This window comes from Grammomys surdaster, unplaced genomic scaffold (genome assembly GCF_004785775.1).
Source record: "Grammomys surdaster isolate TR1022 unplaced genomic scaffold, NIH_TR_1.0 237, whole genome shotgun sequence".
Lineage (NCBI taxonomy): Eukaryota > Metazoa > Chordata > Mammalia > Rodentia > Muridae > Grammomys > Grammomys surdaster.
Genome location: NW_021604682.1, coordinates 15,501 through 28,134, shown reverse-complemented (window position 1 = coordinate 28,134; position 12,634 = coordinate 15,501). Strand labels below are relative to the sequence as shown.

The following is a 12,634-nucleotide window of genomic DNA, read 5'->3' as shown; positions in this document are numbered from 1 at the left end:
TGCCAGCCATCCTGCTGTGTGTCCAGCCCCTGCCAGCCATCCTGCTGTGTGTCCAGCCCCTGCCAGTCAGCATGCTGCAGGCCTGCTATATGTATTCCTGTGAGATACCAGGTAGCCTGCTGTGTGCCTGTGAGCTGCAGGCCCACTGTGTGTGCTGCCCCCTCCTGCCAGTCCTCTGTGTGTGTGCCTGTGAGCTGCCGTCCTGTCTGTGTGACGTCCTCCTGCCAGTCATCTGGATGCTGCCAGCCTTCTTGCCCCACCCTGGTCTGCAGGCCTGTCACCTGTAACAACTCCTCCTGCTGTTGACCAGGGTCTCCAAACCAGCTGCTGCCAGATGGGACACACCTGTAGTCTCACAATCTATTCAACCTGACCTCAGGTTTAGAGTTTGCAGCAGGTGGGAATCCTACCTGTCCCACCCCGAACCTTGGAGGAGAATGCACACTCTAGAAGCAGGATCTGTATCTGCTGAGGTCTTATGGATGTCCTGGCTGCAGTGTCCTTCTCTAATCCTGTGTACCAAATAAACCATTTTTTTCAAGTTCAGCTGCACTTGTCTGTCCTGTTTCATGCCTACCTTCCTGGCTTCTCTTGTATCAGGAAGGATGTCAAGTTAATCAATGGTCTCTATGATCCCTGGGAGATGAGGTTGGGTGGAGGACATAGCCTGATTAAATGGGTGTCTTCAGGTCCTGGCATTCCTGTGCCTGGGGGCCCGCAGCCATGTCGTGGATTTACTCTTTCCTAGCTGTGTCCTCTCCCCTCGTCCCCACTCAGCTCTTCTTTTCCAGTACGATGGCCACATTTACTGCAGACATTCCGATTATCCCTGGTTAGTTTTCCTCTCTGATGCTATCTTCTAATGCTGGGTCCCGATGACTTTTCCCTACAGGGAACTTCTCAAATGTTTGAGTCTTAGTAACACAATGTGATTGATCCTGTAGCACCTTTTCTCCAGAGGTTCACAAGTACCCATCTTTAATTGACAGGCGCTCAACTATAACGTAGTAAACACAAATCATTTGCTTCCCTCTCCAGCAGGGCAGTAAACAGGGGTCCAGGGAGATCACCTGAAAGAGAGAATGGTGGAACGGGTGAACACAAAGAAAGATGGCTTGTCTATAGGCTGATCAAACCACACTTTTTACTTTTTTACACAGGGGTTATATACACAAAAAGGCAGGATGTGGGGAAGGGGATGATGCAGGAGCGTAGGTGTTCAGGGGGAGTACAGATATCTTCCAGAACAGAGTATCGGCTGGGTGAATGTTCAGGGAACAGGTCACTATGACTCCGCCTATGATTCACTTGTCCTTATCTAAGTTGGTACTATCCACCAAGGCTACCCAAGGTCTATGACTATCCACAAGACCTATGACTACTTGTTCTTATCCAGGCTGGTAAATTTCCACCAAAGCTGCCTGTTTACAATATCTTATAGCTATCTGTTTCAATGTTTTTCCACAGAGACCTAAGACTTCAGGCTGACTTAGGCCTATTGCTGATTTTAGGCCTTCAGTGTATAAGCAGGGCTGCCTCTGACAATTTGCAACTTAGAAGCCAGAGAGCATGGTTATGTCCCACTGACCTCCCGGGGCAGTGGCTGCTGTGGTCATGTGACCATCGCTCATTGCCAATGAGGAGAGTTGAGTCTGTGTTCCATGTGCCTCAGGCATGTACTCTCGAGGTGATGTCTTCATCAACGGTGTCTAAACTGGGGGTTATTTCCTCTGTGTAGCCTTGGTGACAGGTCTCCCATTTCTGATGTGTATCTTTATCTCCGGTCTCCTGCAGAGTGTCATAAGCAATACACATGGAGCCACCCAGGGATGGACAAGGAACCTGGTACATGCTGTGCCTGTGGCTCCTTCCTGCCCTGTTCCTCCCAGAGCTCTCCCTGCTGCCTGTTTGTATTATGCCTGTTTTCTTTATGCTGCAGGGTGATGAAGGGAAGCAAGAAGAGAAAAAAATGGTTTATAATTCAGCCACCAAGATGGTCTGTGACCAGGGTGTGGTGTAAATATGAGCTTTGAATAAAACTAGGCCAGACATGGAACCAGCCCCCTTTGTTCTTCATTATCACTGAGGTTTCTAGACACAGAAAAAAAAATCCACATTATTCTCTGCCAGGCTATCTATATATAATATATATAATATTGGTATATATATATTATAATATACACAATGTATATATATTGTAATATACAGTGTATATATATATATATATATATATATATATATATATATATATATATTATAATATAATATATATATCACCTCAAGTCTAGTTCCAGGAGTAATTCTGTTCCCATCTGAAACCTCATGGGCTCAGGCTTCCCGTCTGAATTTCCACCGGCATCCTTGTCTTCTGAGAACCCACTAGGGCTTTTCTTAAAGCGCTGTTTACAGCTTTCTAGAGCTTCTATAACTCACCTCCCTGAACTCTGACAAATCCTGTCCACAACCCTGTGACAAAGGTCTAGAAATCCCACAGACAAGATTAGCTGCAGTGACTTCCCTCTGTCTCCTAACACTTTCCACATTAGTTTTTGTTTTCCTGTGGTGACTAACCCAACACGACAACAGCAAAGGCAGAAGAATTTACCTGACTCATGGTTTCAGGGTGTCTGGTTCTTCCCAGTGGAAACCGAGCTGGAAATTAATCAGAAGTGGGAATGCTAACCCTCGGCTGACTTCCTCTCAGCCTGGGATGGGCGTTGCCTCATTCAGGTAGGATCTACCTTCTCGGTTCATCCTCCGTGAAACCCCCTCACAGACGTGCCTTGAGAGATGCCTCAGTCTCTGAGGTGATTCTAAACTCAGTCAGGTTGACAGTGGAGATAAGCTTCCAAACCTTCCCTCCCTGGCATGGGCCCCTGAGGCTTGTCCCAGGCTCTTTCAATGGCTTCCGTGTACCCCAAGGAGTAAATCCTAGGAAGCAAGTTCAGAATGTGAGAAAACAGGGATGGGGGTGTGTTGTAGTAAAAATTTAATCTCAGTTGGGGGTTTCTGCCTCACCTTGATCATTCACTTCCCAGATAGAAGACACACAACTTTTTTATTTTTAATAAGCCTTTAATGTGCAAGAGCTGGGCAGGTATCTACCCTCTAAGCTATTATGATCTACTTCCGTATCAATAACCCAGAATTATAACTTGCTATATTCCACCTGGGTTGCTCTTAACTCCGATTGGCCAGCCCTCATGCCCATGCTTTCATGACTCACCCACCCCATGGCGTCTTCTCCTCTCTCTGTCTTCTCTCCACTCACGGTCTCCTCCTTAGACCCCCATCTACCTCTCTTCTTCATTCAACCAATAGTTTTAAATTAAGGACCGAGGTCACATCGCATCACTTTGTATACATGAAGATTCTCTCGTTCCCGAGGCAACCAGAGCCAGTATTTAACATTACAACCCATAGTAACAGACCACACCCCAACAGGATCGAGAGTTGGACATTTTAGAGGGGAGAATCAATTCTCCAGAAAGCCATAAGCAAGGGAGGATAAAAAAAAGTCAAAGAAGGTTTAGGGAGATGCCTCTGCCCAGCCATGCAGGAGGTTTGGGGAGAGAAGAGACTCTTCCTAGTTCAACAGGATCAGGGTCGTGTGTTGGCCGGGAGAGACGGCTGTCACCTGGACTTGGGAGGTAACCAGAGAAATAGGTCCAGCATCTGAAGTATTCAATAGGAGGAATTAATACAACGCCTCAGGGGAGGACCTTGAAGATCAGGGTGGGACAGAAAGCCTGGTGCAGGGCAGCTCATGTGTGTGATGGGCCTGAGAATCCTGGCATGCATCAGTGAGACACACAGGAGGCCTGCTTATAGGTGGCAGCCACAAAGGAGTCCCGTCAGAGGTACACATGGACTTCAATGGCTGTAGAAAGCCTCATTGCCCTGATTTGGGTAGAAAGGTAATAGGGGCATAGCACAAAGAGGCAAGGCGGGGTGACAAGAAGCAGTCCAGATCAGCTTGTTGGTACATAGTGGTTGGGTCTCAGTGGAGGCTGAGAGAGAAGAAGGGACAAGACCCTAAAAGGCATTTCTGAGTGGCATGTGGCCACATGTGTTAATATAGGCGCGTATAGGCATGTCACACTCAGACATACATAAGAAGCCCTAAGTCTGACGCTTTGGGCACATTGTGATGGCAGTCTTCACTTACCTTTACCAGACTTTGAATCTTCTAAGGCACAAATCTCTGGATGTATCTGTGAAGGTCTCCAGAGAAGTTTAACTGAGGAGGAAAGATCTGGTTTCAGGTCTGGAACAAGGGACTGAGGTCCATATTTTAGATACCAAAGCAGATCTGGCTTCCAGGTTTTCCCAGCATCCTTCTGTCCCTACCTGGCATACCCTGCCCCCAACCTTGAACATTCCAGCCCAGGGACTGGGTTGCCCTCCCCCAAGGGGTTCCTCCCTATATAATCCAGACATTTTGGTCTTTCTCTTTGATTTCTTCTTCTCTGTCTACATGCAAGCTCCTTTCTCTTTCTTGCTTCCTCCAGTACCTGACCTTGATCCTTAGGGCCAGTAAACTTACCCACCCAAGAGCAGCTTCACCATAAACCTGTCCCGACGAAGAGAAGGGTGAGTTTATTTTGGCTTACGGTTCCAGAGGGCTAAATGCCTAACAGGCAGGAAAACATGGCGGCAGACAGGCTAGGCAACAGAAGCAGGCACCTGAGAGCTCACGTCTTCAAATGCAAACATGAAATAGAGAGAGCACCTTGGAAGTGGTACAAGGCTTTAGACTTGTCCAGCCTGCCCCAATGACGCACGTCCTCTAGCAAAGCTGTACCTCCCCATTATCTCTCTGAACAGCGCCGCCCACTGGAGACCAAGCGTTAATGCCTGAGCCTATGCGGGAGCTGTTTAGCTGTTTTCACCAAAGCACCTTGACCCAAGGACCAGAAAACACTAAGGCAGAAAATGAATATGCAAAGAAGACCAGCTGTGTTCTAGGTTGTTGGGACACTGGGCCATGAATAAAGGCAACCACCCTCCCTCTCTGAGCTCCAGGCATTTCCACCCTTCTCCAGTACCAACCAGTTAAATCCTGCCATCTGGGTGCATCCTTTGGAGCTGGTTAGCAGCAGGATTGAAGACGCTGTGAGCTAGGGCAGCCCTCAAACGCTGTGTGTAGAGTTGAACCGCCCTTTCTATGGGAGTATGTGAGAACAGAATTCCAATAAAAGGCAGACACTAAAGTCTCCTCATGTGGCTTCAGAGCAGAACTGTGCTACGAGCCATTCGTGATAGAAGCTGGCAAAAAAAAAATAAATAAATAAAAAAAAATCTGTTTTCTGCCCACATCCAAAAAACTCTAATAAAGTGGAATTTAAACGTCATGGGCTAATGCATTTGGAAGGAGAAAACCCGAACTGGAGATGAACTAAAGGTCTTCCCTGCTCCAACATCACCTAGAGAATTGACCCCCAGGTTCTCCCAGCAAGGCACACAGAGACCTTGGCAGCTATGGCCGAACGGGACTATATTACATCATGTGCAGATAACATGGCAAATTGTCACACAGGCTTGCAAAAACACAAGCGTTGTAGGGTTTACAGTTTACAAAGGTTTGCACCAATGTCCCAGTCTCAAGGGGTATTGAACCGGGATCAGAGAACCTGGAAGAGAGAACTGGGGGACAAGGGCACACAAAGAATGAACAGCAAGTCAAGGAATCTGATCAAGCTGTCAAATTTTAACTTTTCCACAAGGGGTTATATACACATAGAAGCAGGATATGGGGAGGGGTATGATGAAGGGTCTTCTTTGTTTCTGGGGAGCACAGATGTTCTCAGGGGGAGGACAGATGTTCTCTAGAACAGGATACTGGCTGGCTGAAAAGTTCACAGAAGAAGCAGGGCAGAACAGGTCGCTATGTACCTATCCGTAAGAGCTAAAGGCTACCTGTCTATAAGATCTATTGGTCATTTGTTCTTATCTAGGCTAGTACTTTCCCATCAAGGCTACCTGTCCATAAGATTTATGATTATTTGTTCTTAATTGAATTAGTGCTTTCCCACAGAGGCCAAGTTTTGTGTCAGTAGGCACGTATGTCTGACTAGGCTGTTACTGTTTAAGCAGGGTGGCTCCCAACACCCCAAGGTTCCAGAAAGCTTCTAAGGTTGCAGGGTCCTAAAAAATTGCTCTGTGAAGTTGTCAAGGTGAAACTTAAATTTTAATAGAGACCTCAGGATGGTGAAGATGTATGAACTCTGGGTTATCCACCAACAAGAGTTCCAGGCTCCAAGTGGAACCTGCCCAAAGAGAGAGGCTCCATGCTGTGCAAAATGCTGAGGCCGAGGGGTGGGTGTAGCTAAGGTTGTTGGAGCCCTGATGCCCGATATTGAACATCAGGGTTTGGTGTTTGCCCTTCAGGAACTTGGAGGAGATGTAATTAGCCACAGAGCCGAGGGCAAACCAAAACAGAAACATATACAACAGCAAAGCCTATCACTGATGACCGAACAGGAAGCAAACAGGAAGGCCAGCTGCATTGTGGGTGGTTGAGTCAATGTGCCAGGTATAAAGGCTGCCCCAGGAAGGAGTTCCAGACATCCTCACCTTCATCCCAACTGCCAGACTCCACCATGTGTCACACCAGCTGCTCCTCGGGCTGCCAGCCATCCTGCTGTGTGTCCAGCCCCTGCCAGCCATCCTGCTGTGTGTCCAGCCCCTGCCAGTCAGTATGCTGCAGGCCTGCTGTGTACATTCCTGTTAGATACCAGGTGACTTGCTGTGTGCCTGTGAGCTGCAGGCCTACTGTGTGCATGACCCCCTCCTGCCAGTCCTCTGTGTGTGTGCCCGTAAGCTGCCGTCCTGTCTGTGTAACCTCCTCCTGCCAGTCATCTGGATACTGCCAGCCCTCCTGCCCTACCCTGGTCTGCAGACCTGTCACCTGCAGTAACCCCTCCTGCTGCTGACCAGAGTCTCCATACCAGCTGCCACTGCTGAAGATGGATACTTTGTCCTATCCAGTCCCATTCTTGACCATGGATTCAGCATGAGGCAAATGCAAAACATGCCCACTGCTCCCTGGAAATGGGGAGAGAATTCAAAAGAATGAACCAGATCCGGTACCCTGGCCTTCTTTGAAGGATGTTCTGGATGCAGGGTTCTTCTCTAAACAACTTCTGTGCCAAATAAAGCAGCTTTTCTAGTCAGCCGTCCATGTCTGTCCTGCTTGCCGACACTCTTGGTGATCAGAAGAGACTTAGGGCCGGTGCTTTCCATGATCCAGCCTCACATGGCTGAGGAGATGGAGCCGGGTGGAGGACATGGTCTGGTGAAGTAGACAGGTCCCTGCTGTGGCCCTGGAGGATGCGGGCCCCTGGCAGAGACTCACTGTCTCTCGTGGTTCCTGCCGTCTGTCTCAGTCTGTCTGCAGTAATGGGTGCTCAGTTCATCTCTGGTCTCTCAGTTTTCTCTCTGGTGCCATCTTGTAATGCTGGTGACGTTTTTTTCCTACGGGACACTTCTCAATGTTTGAGTCTTAGTTACACAATGTGATTGGCCCTGTAACACCTTCCCTCCAGAGGTTCACAGGTGCCCATCTTTAATTGACAGGCGATTAAATATAATGTAGCAAATACACCACACTTGCAACTTAGAAGCTAGAGAGTATCGGTATGTTCTGCTGATGTCTTGGGGCAGTGGCTGCTGCGGTCACGTGACCATCATTCGTCTGCCAATGAGGAGAGTTGAGTCTGTGCTCCATGTGCCTCAGACATGTACTTTGGAGGCCAAGGCTTTGTCAATGGAGTCTAAGCTGGGGGTTATTTGCTCTGTGCAGCGTTGGTGACAGTCACTCATTTCTCACATGCACCTCTGGAACAATGTTCTCATTGGGAAGTTTACAGGCAGGCTCCCAGGGATGGATACCTTTGGCTGGCAGGGTCTGTTGTGCCTGTGGCTGCTGCCTGCCCTGGATTATGTAGCCGTTTCCATTATGTTGTAGGCTTGTGAGGAGAAACAAGCAGAAAAAAAAATTGGTTTATGAATCAGCAGCCAAGATGGTCTGTGACCAGTGTGTGGTTTAAATTGGGGCTTTATAAGATGGAGCCAGAACTCAGCCAGATGTTAGGGGCTCACTGTCCCGAGCGTGCACACACAGTTACGTGTACCATCCCTCCAACACACACGCCCATATCTTCAACACACATGTGGATCCATGTGAACTGAATACCCATAGTCTCATGCACACAAGCGTATGTACAGCTGTACTTACGCCCACTCAGAACTTCTCTTGTACACACATGTACTCCAGACACCCACGTGTGCATTCACAGATTGTCCTGATAATTGAGGACAGTGTCCCTGTATCCTCAAACTGTCCGTATACACTCACACACATTGGTATCTGTAGTGAGCGTTTTCGTTTCTTTCTTTTTATTTTATTTAAGATTTATTTATTTGTTATTTATAGGAATACACTGTAGCTGTCTTCAGACACAGCAGAAGAGGGAGGGCATCAGGATCCCATTACAGATGGTTGTGAGCCACCATGTGGTTGGTGGATGTTGAACTCAGGACCTCTGGAAGAGCAGTTAGTGCTCTAAACCGCCGAGCCATCTCTCCAGCAAGTTTTGGTTTCTTTGAAAACATAGTTTTATATGAAGATGCTCGTGTTTTGATCCCAGATGTGGGCTATGCAGCTGCTTCTCTTTGTCCACAGCTGTTACCTATGATTGTCTCGTGCTCTGGTGGGGTGGGGTGGGGGGGCATGATTTTTGCCACCTGCAGATAGTTTAATTCTGGGAACTCTGGAGAGGGCACTAACTGCGAGAACCCGAGGGGGCCTGTGATGGCTGCTGCTCTCCCACTGCTGTTGCGTTTGCTATTGCTGGATTGCTGGATATGCTGACAATGAAGATTAGACTTGCCCTAAGGAACCAGACAACCTTAATCAGCAGGAAGTAGTCTATAGAGGTCTACGCCCCCTTTCCTCTCTAACCTTCTTTCTCTCCTACCAAATGTTGCAGGGCTGGAAGGGATTAGGGTGAAATAAGGCCCAGAAAGGAAGCAGAGGTATAAGAACCCAATAAAATAATATATACACCAAGAAGCATCTGCTCTCCCCACTCCACCCCCAGCAGGTGAACCTGATTCAGACACGAGTGCTTCATGGGCTCCTGGGACCCTCTGCCCTGCTCAGAGTACAGGGTAGAGACCTCATTCATTGGTCCTCTTCTCCAGTATTTACCCATAGGCTTTTCTGACACTGTGCTGAGAGACAGAAGTTCTCCCCAAAGGACAGCTTCCAGGGAACAGAATAAAGCAGGCCATGTTTGAGATCTAGACACATGTACGTCTTGAAGGAAAGGTCCAGTAAGGGAGTATAATTTTTCAGAGCGAGAAAAGGGAAGACAAAGGGACAGTTGGTGTGGCCTGGAAGGGTCTGAACAGTGAATGTGGAACTTGAGAGATGTGGTCTGGATGGTGAGGAGTCAGCGGGGGCGCTACGGCAGATGGACTGCCATAGCGGTTGCTTCATGGCGGGGTTGGCGACAGGTATGGGAGGCAGCCCTGGGTTGAGTCTGTCAAGGCTAGACACCCCTCTGTCTTCCCCTTCACTTCTAAACACCTTACTGTCCCATTAGGATGGGGTCTGAAAATGTTACTAACTTAGCGGCCTTTGGTGGTCTGTGCAGTGACCCTGGTTCTATGCCTTAGCTTCCCAGTAGGGCCAACCCTGTCCTGGGGTTTCTTGAGCCCTGTCCTAGCAACGTGGAGGTTGTGACTTGTGTATTGTCCCTCCGAGGCTGTTTCTACTGAGTCCCTTCTCTCACCCAGTCTTCATCCCAAGGGTTTTATTTCCCGCAGTGTACAGCTCTCATTCTGCCCTCTGATAAACACGGCGCCCAGGCGCACGCGTGCATGTGACACAGGGGCTCTCCTGGATCTTGTCAGGGTTCCTAGATGACCAGAGAAATTGGTATGCTCTACAAAAACAGGGATATTAGCACAGGAATAACCAGCCAAGCCAGGACACCAGTCTGTGAGAGGAGCCAGTGACATATCACCAACGGGGGGAGTGGAGCAGGGAAAGCAGTTTAATGAAAGGTTTATTTATTTAACCAGATTGTCCCTAACTGGCCAGCTGCCCAAGTAATGACACTGAGACTTATCTTTATTTATGTACCTCAGGCCTTTGCTTGGGCTATTTCCCAACTAGCTCATGTAATTCAATTAACCTATTTGTTCTCATCTGCATCCTGCCACGTGGCAGTTCCTCCATATCTGGCTGGCAAATCTCCCAGCTCTGACTCTTTCCCAGAGTTCCTGTCTCTGCCTAGATGTTTCGGCTTTCCTCTCCTGCTTTGCTATAGGCTGTTCAGCTCTTTATTAAAGCAATCAGAAGGTGATGGGGAAGATAACACAAAACTCTGAGACAGGTGATGCTTCATAAAAATAACAGTACCAAAGTTCAGCCTGTACTCAAATCTCTGCCGGTTCAGAAACACAGCCTTTACACAATGCACAAGAGATTTTCCCAACACAAAAATGCCCATTAAATAACTATATTAAGGTCCTGCGTTCTGTCTGGGCTCTGTCACAAGTACTCAGCTCTGTTACTGGAGTGCCAGGCAGTGCAAGCCAACCTGTGGACAAGAAGCCAATGAAAGTTGATTACAAAACAGATAAAGGCCCAAATTACCCTGAGGATAGCATAAAGAATTTGAAGCAGACAAACAAAGAAACAAAATCTCTGTCTTTTATCTGGAGAGTCTAATCTATTTATGTTTATTGTAATTGCTGATGTAGTTGAATTTACTTCAGAATTTCTTTGCTTTCTACACTCCCTTCAAAAAACTACATTTTAGTGTGTGTATGTGTGTGTGTGTGTGTGTATGTGTGTGTGTGTGTGTGTATGTGTGTGTGTGTGTGTGCATGTGCCTGTACCTGTGCACATGTATGTTTATGTGCTGGTGTGTATGTATATGTGTGTATGCACATGTGTGTCTGTGTGTGTATACACATGCTACATGTATGTAGGTCAGAGGACAACTGGTTCTCTTCTACCATGTGAGTTCTAGGGATTGAACTCAGGTCATCAGGCTTGGTGGCAAGCTCTTTTCTTCCATAAGCCATCTTGCCTGCCCCCTATACATCCTGAAAAATCCTGTCCGTTTGCATTTACATTGATGTTATTTTTTTTTTAATTTTAGTTTCTTCCTTGGGTCAGAATCTCATGGGCAGTCATTCCTTCTGGCGAGCTATAAGATTTCAGTTGGAGCCTTTGTGTGATCTGGGCTGATGACCTCTGTTCTCCTTGTAGAGAAGATCAGGTGGCTTCCATTTACCTGTAGGATTTGTTTAGGGCTCTAACTTGACCCATCTGGTGCCAACTTCTGAAGCTCTGTTCCTTTGGCTACTGAAATCTTCCTCTTGACATCTCTACAGATGTCTGTTGAGTTTCCTTTGGGGTATCTGTCACTGGCAGAGGCCCTTTCTCTTTGCTTAAGGAAGTGGGAGTTGATGGGAACACAAGCTGAGTTCTGGTAGCTGTGCATGATTCTAGAAGTTCTACCCACTCTGCCTCCTGCTGCTGCTGCCTGCTCTGCCCATGTCTTCTTGAGGACAAGCACGCCCCCTGACTGCTGTGAGCACCCTCCTCTCCAGAGTGTTCTTAACTTTCACAGAGCCCTTTCTGCAACTCCCTCATGTGGCTCTGTTTCTCTCTTTGTAGCATCCTTGGCCAGAAGCCATTTCTGATGGTGTATGCCAGCTGACAGTGACGTGTCAGGGTGTCAAGCTCTATTGTTTCATTTTTGAAGGACACCTTCAGTTTCACAGGCTTCTCCTTCGGCAGTCAGAGCACGTGTTTCTCATCCTGTGTCTGATATGCTCTTTGCCTTTGTTTCTGTGTTTGTGGCATGCGGTTTCATCTGTGAGTCCATGGCTTCCTCGTCACTTCTGGTTGACAGTCACATATTGAACAAGGTGTGTCTAGCTGGGTTTTGGCTTGGTTTGGTTTGGTTTGAGGAAGATGCACCCTATTTGGGGGTGTTGTGGCGTGCTAAGGATGACACAGCAGTTGCCATCTTGGGACCAGAGCAGCTGTAATTACCTATATGAGACCTTAACAAGATTGGGACAGTGGAGGACTCACAGGATGGCGCATGAGACTTCCTTCCTCTTGGAGGCTGTGTAAGCCCACAACTATTGCTAAGAGGAAGACTCTTTCGTAGTGTAGCTGCCCATCGGTTGCTCGTGCTCCTCGGGAAACTCACTGCTTCACCAAGCTGGCCTGGGCAAGATGATTTCTTTGGTTTGTCATCAGGATTCTGCCGAAGGACAGGTAGACACATCTACCAAGGAAAGTCACCCTAAAGGGGTTCTCTGTGTTTTATGTATTTTTATTTTTGTGGAACCTTTTTTAGACGTTACTTCTTTGTTTCTTCTGTCCAGTTCCTTGTCTCCTCTTTGGTCCTCACTGCCCGGCTCCTCTTCTCTTCTCCCTCACACCTCCCCTTCCTGTCCCTTTATTCTCCTCCCCTCCAGTCCTCCCTTCCTCCCCACCATCTCCTCTCTTCTTCTACCTCCTTCCCCGCTTCTCCCCTCCTTTTCCTTCCTCCTCTCCTCTCCTCTCCTCTCCTCTCCTCTCCTCTCCTCTCCTCTC

The 12,634-nt window shown here is 47.9% G+C and overlaps 2 protein-coding genes across 2 annotated transcripts in view; both read left to right on the top strand.

The window, feature by feature from the left end:
• The window catches only part of LOC114626543 (keratin-associated protein 12-1-like), a 489-nt gene extending 183 nt beyond the window's left edge, over positions 1-306 (top strand). The window contains exon 2 of the mRNA XM_028773974.1: positions 7-306. Coding sequence (XP_028629807.1) covers positions 7-306 — 300 coding nt within the window. The remainder of the gene's footprint in view (positions 1-6) is intronic.
• Positions 307-6,602: 6,296 nt separating this feature from the next.
• LOC114626563 (keratin-associated protein 12-1-like) lies at positions 6,603-6,935 on the top strand. The gene has a single exon (XM_028774005.1). The coding sequence runs from the start codon at positions 6,603-6,605 to the stop codon at positions 6,933-6,935; it is 333 nt and encodes a 110-aa protein (XP_028629838.1).
• Positions 6,936-12,634: the final 5,699 nt, after the last annotated feature.

Coding starts and splice junctions, on each gene's coding strand:
- LOC114626563 (XM_028774005.1), top strand. CDS start 6,603: ATGTGTCACACCAGCTGCTCCTCGGGCTGCCAGCCATCCTGCTGTGTG.